Source organism: Silene latifolia, chromosome X (assembly GCF_048544455.1).
Source record: "Silene latifolia isolate original U9 population chromosome X, ASM4854445v1, whole genome shotgun sequence".
Lineage (NCBI taxonomy): Eukaryota > Viridiplantae > Streptophyta > Magnoliopsida > Caryophyllales > Caryophyllaceae > Silene > Silene latifolia.
This window is the reverse complement of record NC_133537.1, coordinates 109,742,163-109,753,834: the sequence shown is the minus strand read 5'-3', so window position 1 is coordinate 109,753,834 and position 11,672 is coordinate 109,742,163. Positions and strand designations below refer to the sequence as shown.

At 38.1% G+C, this 11,672-nt stretch overlaps 1 protein-coding gene across 1 annotated transcript; it reads left to right on the top strand.

Moving 5' to 3' along the window:
* Positions 1-822: 822 nt before the first annotated feature.
* Positions 823-4,181, top strand: LOC141618068 (uncharacterized). Its single transcript, XM_074435189.1, has 2 exons — positions 823-1,300; positions 1,381-4,181. Exons 1-2 carry the CDS (start codon positions 823-825, stop codon positions 4,179-4,181), a joined length of 3,279 nt encoding a protein of 1,092 aa, XP_074291290.1.
* The last annotated feature ends 7,491 nt before the right edge of the window (positions 4,182-11,672 follow it).

The following is an 11,672-nucleotide window of genomic DNA, read 5'->3' as shown; positions in this document are numbered from 1 at the left end:
ATGGAGTCAGTTTTTGGGATTTGGGTGTATGAGATGTGCTTGGTAGGGTGAAGTAGAGGTCTGGCAATTCTGTTGGGTGGCCCGGATGCGGTGGTCTCAACCTCATTGTTCTCCATGAAAGGTTTGGCTTGGAATTGCAGGAGTCTTAAGGATCCGCTTGCCCCTGTTATTCCTAAAATTAGAGCAATTTGTAGGTCTTTTCATAATAGTCTAGATTTCGTCTTCCTTTGTGAAACTAAGTGTGATGTACGATCTGTGGATATTCTTCTGCGACCTATGGGTTTCCTTGAGTCTGCTGGGTGTGATGCTGACGGCTTAAAGGGGGGACTCTGGGTTGGCTGGAAAAGTAGTTGTAAATTAGAATGTGTCTTTATTAGTTGCAATCTTATTATCCTTCTGGTTAACCAGTGTAAGGGTAGCATGTGGTACTTGTGTTGTGTTTATGGTGAACCCGATCATTCTAAAAGGAGTGCAGTTTAGGAAAATTTTACGTGTCATCTTAACTCCCTTGATAAACCCTTCTTGCTGATAGGTGATTTCAATCAAGTTGAGTTCTCTTCTGATAAGTTAGGTGGCAGTGATAAGTTGATCAGAGGAGCAAACTTATTCTCATACTGGAAGAATACACATTGTCTAATGGATATCCCCTTTAAGGGACCTAGATTCACTTGGTGCAATAATAGGGAGGGTCCACATCGAATTTACGAAAGACTTGATAAGGGTTTTTCTTCTCATGATTGGCTTTCTCTTTTCCCAAATACCTTTATCAAACACTTACCTATTCAAATATCGGATCACGCGCCTATAATCCTTGATACAAATATGGTTCTAAATACTAAGAAGAAAGTTTATAAGCTAGAGGCTTGGTGTTTTGATCATGCCGAATGCAGTGGTCTGGTGAAAGAAAGCTGGGAAAGAAAAGATAGGGGTGATGCTTCTCATATCCTGTTGGCAAAATTACGTCGCATAAATAACGCTTTCAGAGTTTGGGCTTGTAACAAAAAAGATGAATGGGGGCTAAAGTGGAGTGCATTTGATCAGGATCTTGAGTCTTATCTTCTAGATATTGAGAAGGGTGGTGATACTGTTAATTATGAAGCATGTCACAAAAAGCTTCTGGGATTCTCTCTTGCTGCTGGCACTTATTGGCGTCAACGTACAAAATTGAAATGGGATTGTGAGGGTGACACGTGCACAAAGTATTTTTTCAATTGGGTTAAAGGACGATCTAGTGCTAATGTTATCTTGGGCATTAAGAGGGAGTCTAATGAATGGACTTTTGATATGAAGAAGATTGGTGGTTTGTTTCTTAAACACTTCTCCACTATCTTTAATTCTGATTCTGAGCCATGTTGGGTCGTGTTTATTCGAAAAATGAAGTACGTGCGGCTGTTTTCCAATTGGGACCTCTAAAATCACCGGGTCCTGACGGTATTCCGGCGGCTTTTTATCAAAAGTATTGGTCTATTGTTAAGAATGATGTTATTAAAGGAGCTCTCAATATTCTAAATTCGGGTACTATGCTTAAGGACTTCAATAAAACCTCTATTGTTCTTATTCCAAAAAATGATTGTCCGGAGAGAGTTGGGGATTTTCGGCCGATTAGCCTCTGCAATGTTATTATGAAAGTTGTCACTAAGTGTATTGCTAATAGATTAAAAGGGGTTATGGATGATCTGGTTAGTCCATTTCAAAGTGCTTTTGTCCCTAATAGAAGTATTGCAGATAATATCGTCATCGCCCAAGAATTACTTCATATCATAAATCATAGGAGTTATGGCAAGAAAGGTATGATGGCTTTAAAGGCTGATATGAGTAAAGCCTATGATAGATTGAACTGGAATTTTATAAGAGGGGTGCTCTCTTTCTTAAATTTGCCGGGATCTATGGTTCAACTTATTATGAGTACTATTGAATCTGTTTCTTATGAAATTCTGTTGAATGGTGCTCCTATGGGAAAAGTTGACCCTTGTTGTGGAATTAGACAAGGTGATCCTTTATCCCCTTACATATTTGTGCTTTGTACAGAAGTTCTATCCCAAATGATTCTCTACGCTCAGGATGGCAATCTCATTAAGGGTATCAAAATTTGCAAGAATGGGCCGGAAATCTCCCATTCATTGTTTGCGGATGATTCTCTCTTCTTTATTCGAGGTGACTTTGGGGAGTTGGACTTTCTTATGAACATTATCGATGAATACTGTGTTGCCTCTGGACAATGCCTTAATAAAGATAAGTCCTCTTTACTTTTCAGTCCAAATTGCTCACTTATGACGGTCAAGAAGTGCTTGACTGAGTTTAAATTTGCTCCCAAGCATGATCTGGGAAACTATCTTGGCTTACCAACAAGTATTGGGTCTTCTAAGAGGGATTTATTTAAATATCTTGTTGACCAGACTAAGCGAAGACTATCCTCCTGGAATAACATTCTTCTATCCTCGGCTGGTAAATTGACTCTTATTCGTTCTGTTCTCTCTTCACTATCTCTTTTCTCTCTATCGGTATTTCGCATACCGGTAAGTGTAACATCAAAGCTTCAGTCCTTGATGGTGCATTTTTGGTGGAGTGGTACTAGAACAAATAAGTCCATTCATTGGTGTAGTAAAGAATTCCTTAGTAGGCCTGTGGGAGAAAGCGGTCTTGGACTTCGCAATATTAGATGTTTTAACCAAGCTCTTCTGGCCAAGTCTGCTTGGAGAATCTTATGTGTCCCGGGTAGCCTTATTAACAAAGTTATTGGTCCCAAGCTTGGTGTTCAAGATGATTTTTTATTCAAGGACCGTTGGAAGGCTCCCCAAGCTTCGTCTTGGGCTCTAAAAAGCCTTGTCTGGGGCTCTGATCTTATCTACAACAATATTGCTTGGACCATTGGATCTTCTTCTCCGCTTAAAGCTTGGAACAGTAAATGGATTGAGGGCTATAGTCTTCATGATCTTTGTGGGGATGTTATTGAGGCTACTTCTGATTCCACGTTACTGGTTGGTGATCTTCATGATAATTATAGGAGATGGGATCTCTCCTCTCTTGGTTTCGATCCGGGTGAAGGAGTTACAAAGAAAATCCTCGCAACTTATATCCCGTGTCAACCCTCGGATGACTCCTTCTACTGGAAATTTTCTAAACATGGTGGTTTCACAGTCAAGTCGGGATACTATGTTGCCGCTATGGCCTTATCTAATGGACCTATTTCGAATGTCGATCGATCTAGAATGTCTGCACCAATTGTGACCTTCTGCAAATCAAAGCTCTGGAAGTTGCCTATATCTAACAAACTACAGGTGTTTCTTTGGAAATTTATGGCTAATGCCCTTTCAGTGGGCTCTGAATTCCTCAAACGAAAAATGGATTGGCAATCCTCCTGTTCTCTTTGTGATGAATCATCTCCTTGTGTGGAATCTATTTCTCACCTCTTCAGGGATTGTAGCTTTGCAAAAGCTTTATGGTTTGGCTGTCCTTTAGGACTTAGAATCACGGGAGGGGTGGACATTGATGCTAGGGTTTGGGTCATTAACTGGGTTACTTATTTCTTAATTGGCCCAGATCCCAACTCCCTCCTTTTTCCCTTTATTGCTACCCTTTGGAGAATTTGGTGTTGTAGGAATGAGATGGTATTCAAAAAGCGTCGCCCTTGGCCTTTGAGTGCTCTCAATTATATTCTTGGTGACATTCAGTGTATGAAAGAGGCAGTGAGCAGTAAGGATATTAGCCTCCTTAGAGCACCTTTGTTGGATTGTTCTCCTGCTTTTGGTTTATCTAAGAGAATTAGAAACTCCTTCCCCTATTGGATTGTTGGTGGTCTTGGGTGCGAAAATGTTTGCACTATTAAGTGTGATGCTGCCTGGAGGGCCGATAGAAGTTCTGGTGTGGGGTGGTGCTTGTTTGATGGTAATGGGACCTTAAGGAATACTGCTCACGCTCGCTCGTTTGCCTCGTCTGCCCTGCATGCCGAAGGAAATGCAGCTATTATGGCTCTCAAATGGGCCTTGCACGAAGGGTACCTTCATGTTAGACTAGTTACAGATTGTCTTATCTTGGTTATGCAGGTTGCTGGAGCGGAGAAGGCGAATGCATCTGTTAAGTGCATTATCCATGACTTAAAGTCTATTGCGTCTCATTTTCATTGTTGCTCTCTTAGTTACTGTCCTAGGGGGGTGAATAGGATAGCTCATAATCTTGCTTAAGAAGCTCTTTTGTAAGCTATGCTATTTGTTGCTGTCAAAAAAAAAAAAAAAAAAAAAATCATTTTTTTTCATTTTTTTTTCACGCTTCTTTTCTTTTTTTTTTTCTATTTTCAATTTTTTTTCATTTTATACCTTTTTTTTTCAACATATCCTCCTTCTTTCTTCTCTACCAACTCCAAAACAATACAATACGAACCAAACTCGGATCAATAAAATATATACCGCAAGAACATACACAAAACTAGCTTGACAAGGTAGGCTAAATTTGGATGTAGTTAAGGGTCAAAAGGCAAATTTGGCTAAATGTGGAGTTTAATGGGTGAAAATGAAAGAAAAGGAATATGTAAGCGCTGTTGGAGTATGTGTCCTCCGACAATAATGCGATCACAACTGTTGATCATGATGATCACATGTTTAAATCTCATTTTAAAGAATACAATTGGGAAGTGATATTTTACAGTCAACTGGTCCACACATATCGGTAATGATTGGCTGACTAGAGTTTGACATTACTGTCGTGCGACGGTGGTGATCAGTTGATCCCCTTAGGTCATACCTAAAGGGTAACACTCTTAATTAATTATTTAATTGATCGTATGACGATACGGGTTAATTAAATTACTTAAAATTGACGGACGATTTTGGAAGTAATATTTACGTATCTCATTATAATTTGATTAAATAAGATACGGTCTAAGTAATCGAGTTATTTTATTGCTTAGATGAAATTTTGTTTACGGAAACAATTGAAACAGAATGAATTGATTAATATAAATACAGAATGTTGTAATTTATGACTCGGGAACTCATTTCGGTACAAGTAATTATGAATTACTAGGTTAACTTTATAAGTGACATATTTTATTAATATATTGATTTTTAATTGTTAAAAATACATTTTATATACCTAATGTCATGATACATGTTACTTGTGACATATTGACAAAATAATTTGTAAAATGGATTCTCCATTTTACACCTAAATGTGCCGAAATAAGGAGGGTTATTAGGCTCATTTTGTGTTAATTATTTTTAATTGAAAACACAATTATGACCTAGTCTTTTAGCCATGCAAGCCTAGTTCTTTCTTGGGAAGAATAGAGGCTCATGCATTGGTCTTTTACTCCCTCCCATACCCGGTTTTTCCACCCTCCATGCAAAGGGGTTTTGTCTTATTTTGCATATAGACTACTCTTGTGAAGAGAATTCATTCATTCATTTTATATACATCTAAAATAAGAGTTTTAGAGAGAGATAAAAATCTTCCCTTTTCTTCCTCTTCTTAGCCGAATTAAGAGAACCAAAATAAATATTTTTGGGTCATTTTTTTATTTAAAATTAATATTGTTCTAGTAATAATAATATTAATTTCGTTAAGAGTTTACCTTGGGTATAAATCCTTGGGAGGGATTCTACACTTGAATCCTTGTTCTTCCATTTTGGAGTGCTCAAGAACAAGTAAGAAGGAGATCTTACTTGTGCCCAATAATCCGAAATCTTCAATGTAAGATGATGATTTCTTTCTTATTCTTTTATTGTTTGCATGCATAAGATCAACATTTAATTTTATGACTAAATTAAATCATCACATATATGAATATGTATAGTAATGAGATATAGATTTCCAACAAGTGGTATCAGAGCATTGTTGGAGTATGTGTCCTCCGACAATAATGCGATCACAACTGTTGATCATGATGATCACATGTTTAAATCTCATTTTAAAGAATACAATTGGGAAGTAATATTTTATCACAACTGTCCACACATATCGGTAATGATTGGCTGACTAGAGTTTGACATTACTCGTCGTGCGATTGACGGTGGTGATCATTGATCCCCTTAGGTCATACCTAAAGGGTAACACTCTTAATTGATTATTTAATTGATCGTATGACGATACGGGTTAATTAAATTACTTAAAATTGACGGACGATTTTGGAAGTAATATTTACGTATCTCATTATAATTTGATTAAATAAGATACGGTCTAAGTAATCGAGTTGTTTTATTGCTTAGATGAAATTTTGTTTACGGAAACAATTGAAACAGAATGAATTGATTATTATAAATACAGAATGTTGTAATTTATGACTCGGGAACTCATTTCGGTACAAGTAATTATGAATTACTAGGTTAACTTTATAAGTGACAAATTTTATTTTATGTAATTTTGAATTATGTAATTTTTACTTAGTATGGCATTAGTTTCTAATTGGTATTACCCAAAATGTATGGGAATATCGATTCGGTTGTAATTTATTGTGATCTCGTATCACCGTTTTGTAATTTAATAGATTTATTTTATTTTAATTACAAATGTAAAATAGGAAATTATGTAATTTGTTATGTAATTTTTATTCCGGAGTTCCTTGAAGACAGTGTCACTCAAGAAGGTGATACATAAAGACGGTTTACCTCGAGATGCGTGCCAAAACCGAAGTTCAAGGGACTAATGGAGTTGGTTTCCGAATATGTAACAGTTAATTAGATTTTCTATTTTAGGAAGGCCATACTAGGATTTATTTTATGTTTTGCATTTTATTTATATGTCGCATGCATCGCTAAATCGCCATAACTAAAACATGCATGGTCATTTTAATCGAGTTTATCGACCGTGTCAATTAAAATTATCGTAGTTCACCGCTTTAGTTCACTTAAAACATGATAGATGATAAATTGACATGACCTCTCGCTAAAATAAACAATTGAGACATAGCTTTACCAAAAAGTAGAAACCATGAAAACCTATTTAGCGAGGGAGTGCACTCGGCCATCCCGGGGTACAAACCTTGTTACGTAGGGGAAGTGGGTGATAAATGTCTATCCACCGAATTCGTGTCGATGAGGGTTTCATCGGCTATCCCGTGCCCAAGTTGATGTGAATTTGGATCATAGACACATTTATTTGAAATTTGGATTGACCTCAACGGAAGTATTCGTGACCGTAGTCGCATGTGTTCCAGGATATAGATAAATATTAGAGTAATTTTATCGACCGAGAATTCTAAATGTAGAATCGATTAAAGAGTTAGTCCACCGAGTTATATTGATAAGGGTTTCATCGGCTATCCCGTGCCTAAGTTAATATGAATTTGGATCTCGGAATCATTTATAATAGTTGGGTAGAGGTCACTATATAAATGCTCATATCTTGTTAATTTATTTACGAGTATGATTCAAAAAGACAAATGTTAATATTTCCTTTTCCTCCATACTTGTAGTTCATTATAATGAATCCATCAAACGCTACCGCACCGATAACTATTGAGCCATGCCACAATGTTTTTGACGACGTTTGCTCCAACAATGATTTCGACACTACTAGAGAACTTCATTTTGCGATAGGTTCGGATGGAAACCTTAACTTCATCACTTCTACTAGACCACCTACTACTACTAGATCTCGTGTTAGCCGGTCTCAGGAAGACTGCCTCATACAATCTATAGGATCTTTGTCTCTGGAAGATAAAGATGCCAAAACTAGTGGGTGCTCAAGCAATCAAGTTCTTGCTTCAAAGGGAAAAAAGTTCAAGAAGAAGGGAAAGAAAGTGAAAAACTTTAAGCAAGTTGATGATGAGTGCCATTATTGCTATGGCATGGGACATTGGCTTAGGAATTATCCCGTATATTTGTGAAATATAAGGGAAGAAATCATCGTTCCAAAAGGCAAAATTCCTAAGGAAATTTATGTTATTGATATAAATTATACTTCCACTACGACATGGGTACTGGATACCGGTTGTGGTTCTCACCTTTGTAATCATTTACAGGGTTTAAGAGACGTGAAGAGGCTTAGCAAAGGAGATGTGGATCTACGCCTTGGAAATGGAGCTCGAGTAGCGGCCGAATCCAAAGGAACTTATGTATTAACTTTGCCTAATGGATTTAAGTTGTATTTACATAATTGTTTTTATGTGCCTACACTCTCTAAAAATATTATTTCAATCGCCATGCTAGACATGGACGGTTTTTGTTTTGTCATTAAGAACAATCGTTGTACTATTTTGAGGAATGATTTGGTTATAGGCCAAGCTTCTTCTATTAATGGCATTTACATTTTAGAAACCTCGAATCCGACTAATGATATCTATAACATTCAATCAAAGAAACTCAAATCAAGTGACCCAAATAAAGCGTTCATTTGGCATTGTCGATTAGGTCACATAAACGAAAATCGCATCAAAAGATTAATTTCGACTTATGTGATTACACCATTTGATTTTCAATCATATGGAACATGCGAATATTGCCTTCTTGGCAAAATGACTCGTAATCCTTTTAGTGGTAAAGGGACACAAGCTAGTGAACTATTGGGACTCATACATACCGATGTGTGTGGACCAATGAGTATCACCGCTCGTGGAAATTATGACTACTTCATAACCTTCACCGACGACTTGAGTAGACATGGGTATGTCTATTTAATGAAACATAAGAGTGAAGCGTTTGAGAAATTCAAGGAATTTCAAAACAAAGTAGAGAACCAATTGGACAAAAAGATAAAAGCGCTACGTTCCGATCGTGGTGGAGAATATCTTAACCTTGAATTCGATTCACACTTGAAAGGTTGTGGTATTATATCACAACTTTCTCCACCTGGAACACCATAACTCAATGGTGTTGCCGAAAGGAGAAATCGAACCCTACTTGATATGCTTCGATCCATGATGAGTCAAACCGAGTTACCAAACTTGTTTTGGGGATTTGCAATCCAAACTGCAATTATATCTTTGAATAATAGTCCCACTAAGGCCACTGGAAAGACTTCATTTGAGATGTGGAAAGGAAGAGTTCCTAATCTATCCTACATGAAAATTTGGGGATGTGATGCTTACGTCAAGACAAAGAATGACAACAAGCTTGCCCCAAGATCCGAAAAATGCACCTTTGTAGGTTACCCCTCGAATTCTCGAGGATACTACTTCTACAAACCTCAAGATAACAAAGTGTTTGTGTCTTACGAGGCTGTCTTCTTAGAAAGAGACTTTATTTCTAAGAGACAGAGTGGGAGAAATTTTGAACTTGATGAAGTTCAAGAGCCACAAACCGAGGTTGATGAAGTTCAAGAGCCACAAACCAAGGTTGAGACGCAAGAAGATGTTCCTTCGTCGTCTAACGCGGTTGTCCCTCCTCCACTAAGAAGAACGGGTCGAGTTATTCGCCATCCCGATCGATATGTGGGACTTATCGAAGAAGATGGAACACTCGATGTGTTGCTTTTAGAAAGTGACGAGCCCGCTACCTACAAGGCCGCAATCTCTAGTCCTAATTCCTCCTTATGGCTTGAAGCCATGAAGTCCGAAATGGATTCTATGCATGAAAACCAAGTTTGGGACTTGGTAGATTTGCCTAAAGGGGCAAGACCTCTCCAATGCAAATGGATTTTCAAAGTCAAGAATGGCATAGAAGGACATGATGATGTCTACAAAGCTAGGCTAGTGGCAAAAGGATTTACCCAAGTCCAAGGTCTCCATTATGATGAGACCTTCGCCCCCGTAGCCATGCTAAGATCCATACATATTTTGTTAGCGATTGCCGCATTTCATGATTATGAAATATGGCAAATGAATGTCAAAACCGCTTTTCTAAATGGGCATTTAGAAGAGGAGGTGTACATGATACAACCCGAAGGTTTTGTTGATTCTAAGAATCCCAACAAAGTGTGCAATCTTAAGAGATCCATTTATGGTCTTAAGCAAGCATCTAGAAGTTGGAATCATCGATTCAATCATGTTATAAAGGAGAATGGTTTCACTCGAAGTGTTGAGGAACCATGTTTATACATGAAATTTAGTGGGAGCAATGTTGTGTTCCTAATCTTGTATGTCGATGACATACTACTCATTGGAAATGATATTCCAATGTTGTCTTCTGTTAAGAAGTGGTTAGGTAACCACTTCCAAATGAAGGATTTAGGAGAGACACAACGCATATTAGGTATCCGGATCCATAGAGATAGATCCAAGTGGATATTGTCACTAAGTCAAGAATCTTATGTTGATAAGATTCTTCGACGGTTCAGCATGGACCAATCTAAAAGGGGTTTGGTACCTATGGTAACTGGGACTATATTGAGCAAGACTCAATCTCCCTCCGAACCCCATGATGTTGAACGCATGAAGATGATCCCTTATGCTTCCGCTGTTGGATCAATCATGTACGCCATGATATGCACACGTCCTGATGTCTCGTATGCCTTAAGCATGACGAGTAGATATCAAGGAAATCCAGGTGAGAGTCACTGGATAGCCGTCAAGAACATCCTTAAGTAGTTGAGAAGAACTAAGGATTCTATCTTAGTGTTTGGAGGAGACACCGAGCTCCGTGTTAATGGATACACAGACTCAAGTTTCCAAACGGATAGAGATGACATGAAATCACAAGCTGGTTTCGTTTTCATGCTCAATGGTGGTGCCGTTAGCTGGAGAAGCTTCAAGGAAGCTATAACCGCGGACTCAACAACGGAGGCTGAGTACATTGCATCATCAGAAACTGCCAAGGAAGCTGTGTGGATCAAGCAATTCACGGAAGGTCTAAGAGTATTACCTACCGCCAATGATCCCATCACTCTCTATTGTGATAATAGTGGGACGATCTTCCAAGCTAAGGAGCCAAAGTCTAGTAATAGATCTAGACATGTACTTAGAAAATATCATGTAATAAGAGATTTCATTGAAAGAAAGGAAATTGCGATTTGTAAGGTTGGGACGAATGACAATATTGCCGATCCGCTTACCAAGCCTTTATCGCAATCCAAGCATGATGGACATGTTACGTCCATGGGACTTAAACGTGTACCAAGTTTATGTTAGATTTTGAAATGAAATAAAAGTGTTGTTTTTGTTCATGCTCATAATCGCATTTGTCTTTTATCTTTTCTTTATACATTGTTACATCCAAACGGGTTGTAGTGACAATTGAACCCCGTTAAAGTGAACACGGATTAACATAGTATTCGCCCATAGTCACTTGTATGAGGTGACGTCTCGAAGTGACTAGAGTGTGATGCGATTGATGGCAAGTTCAAGTGCCATGGAGTCATATGAGAATGACTAGTCGATCACATAGGCAGACTGTTAGGAACACTTTGTCGGGCCTTATGACCGCATATAGAGTTCTGGAAAATTCATATAGCCTGGTCGTGGCGAGAGCTACTATAGTATTCTAATGATTCGATTCTTTTGACTAAAGATTGTTCGCCTATGATGGCACAGTTTCAGATTAACTTTGATTTGTGTTACTACGACCTTCGTAAATGGGGTCAAATGGGCATATTTTGGGTTATGATGGCTGTGGCTATTCGAAGGGAATAAGTGCGATAGGAATTGTCCACTCCTAGTCAGGGTTATAACAATATCTCAGGGCCACTCGAGGAGAATTGAACTGGAAATGCGTGGCCACGCTCGGAATGTATCCATGGTGGATAAATCCGGTCAATCGCTTATTATCCGATCGAGAAACCACTCTCGATATGATCATTTGCAAGTA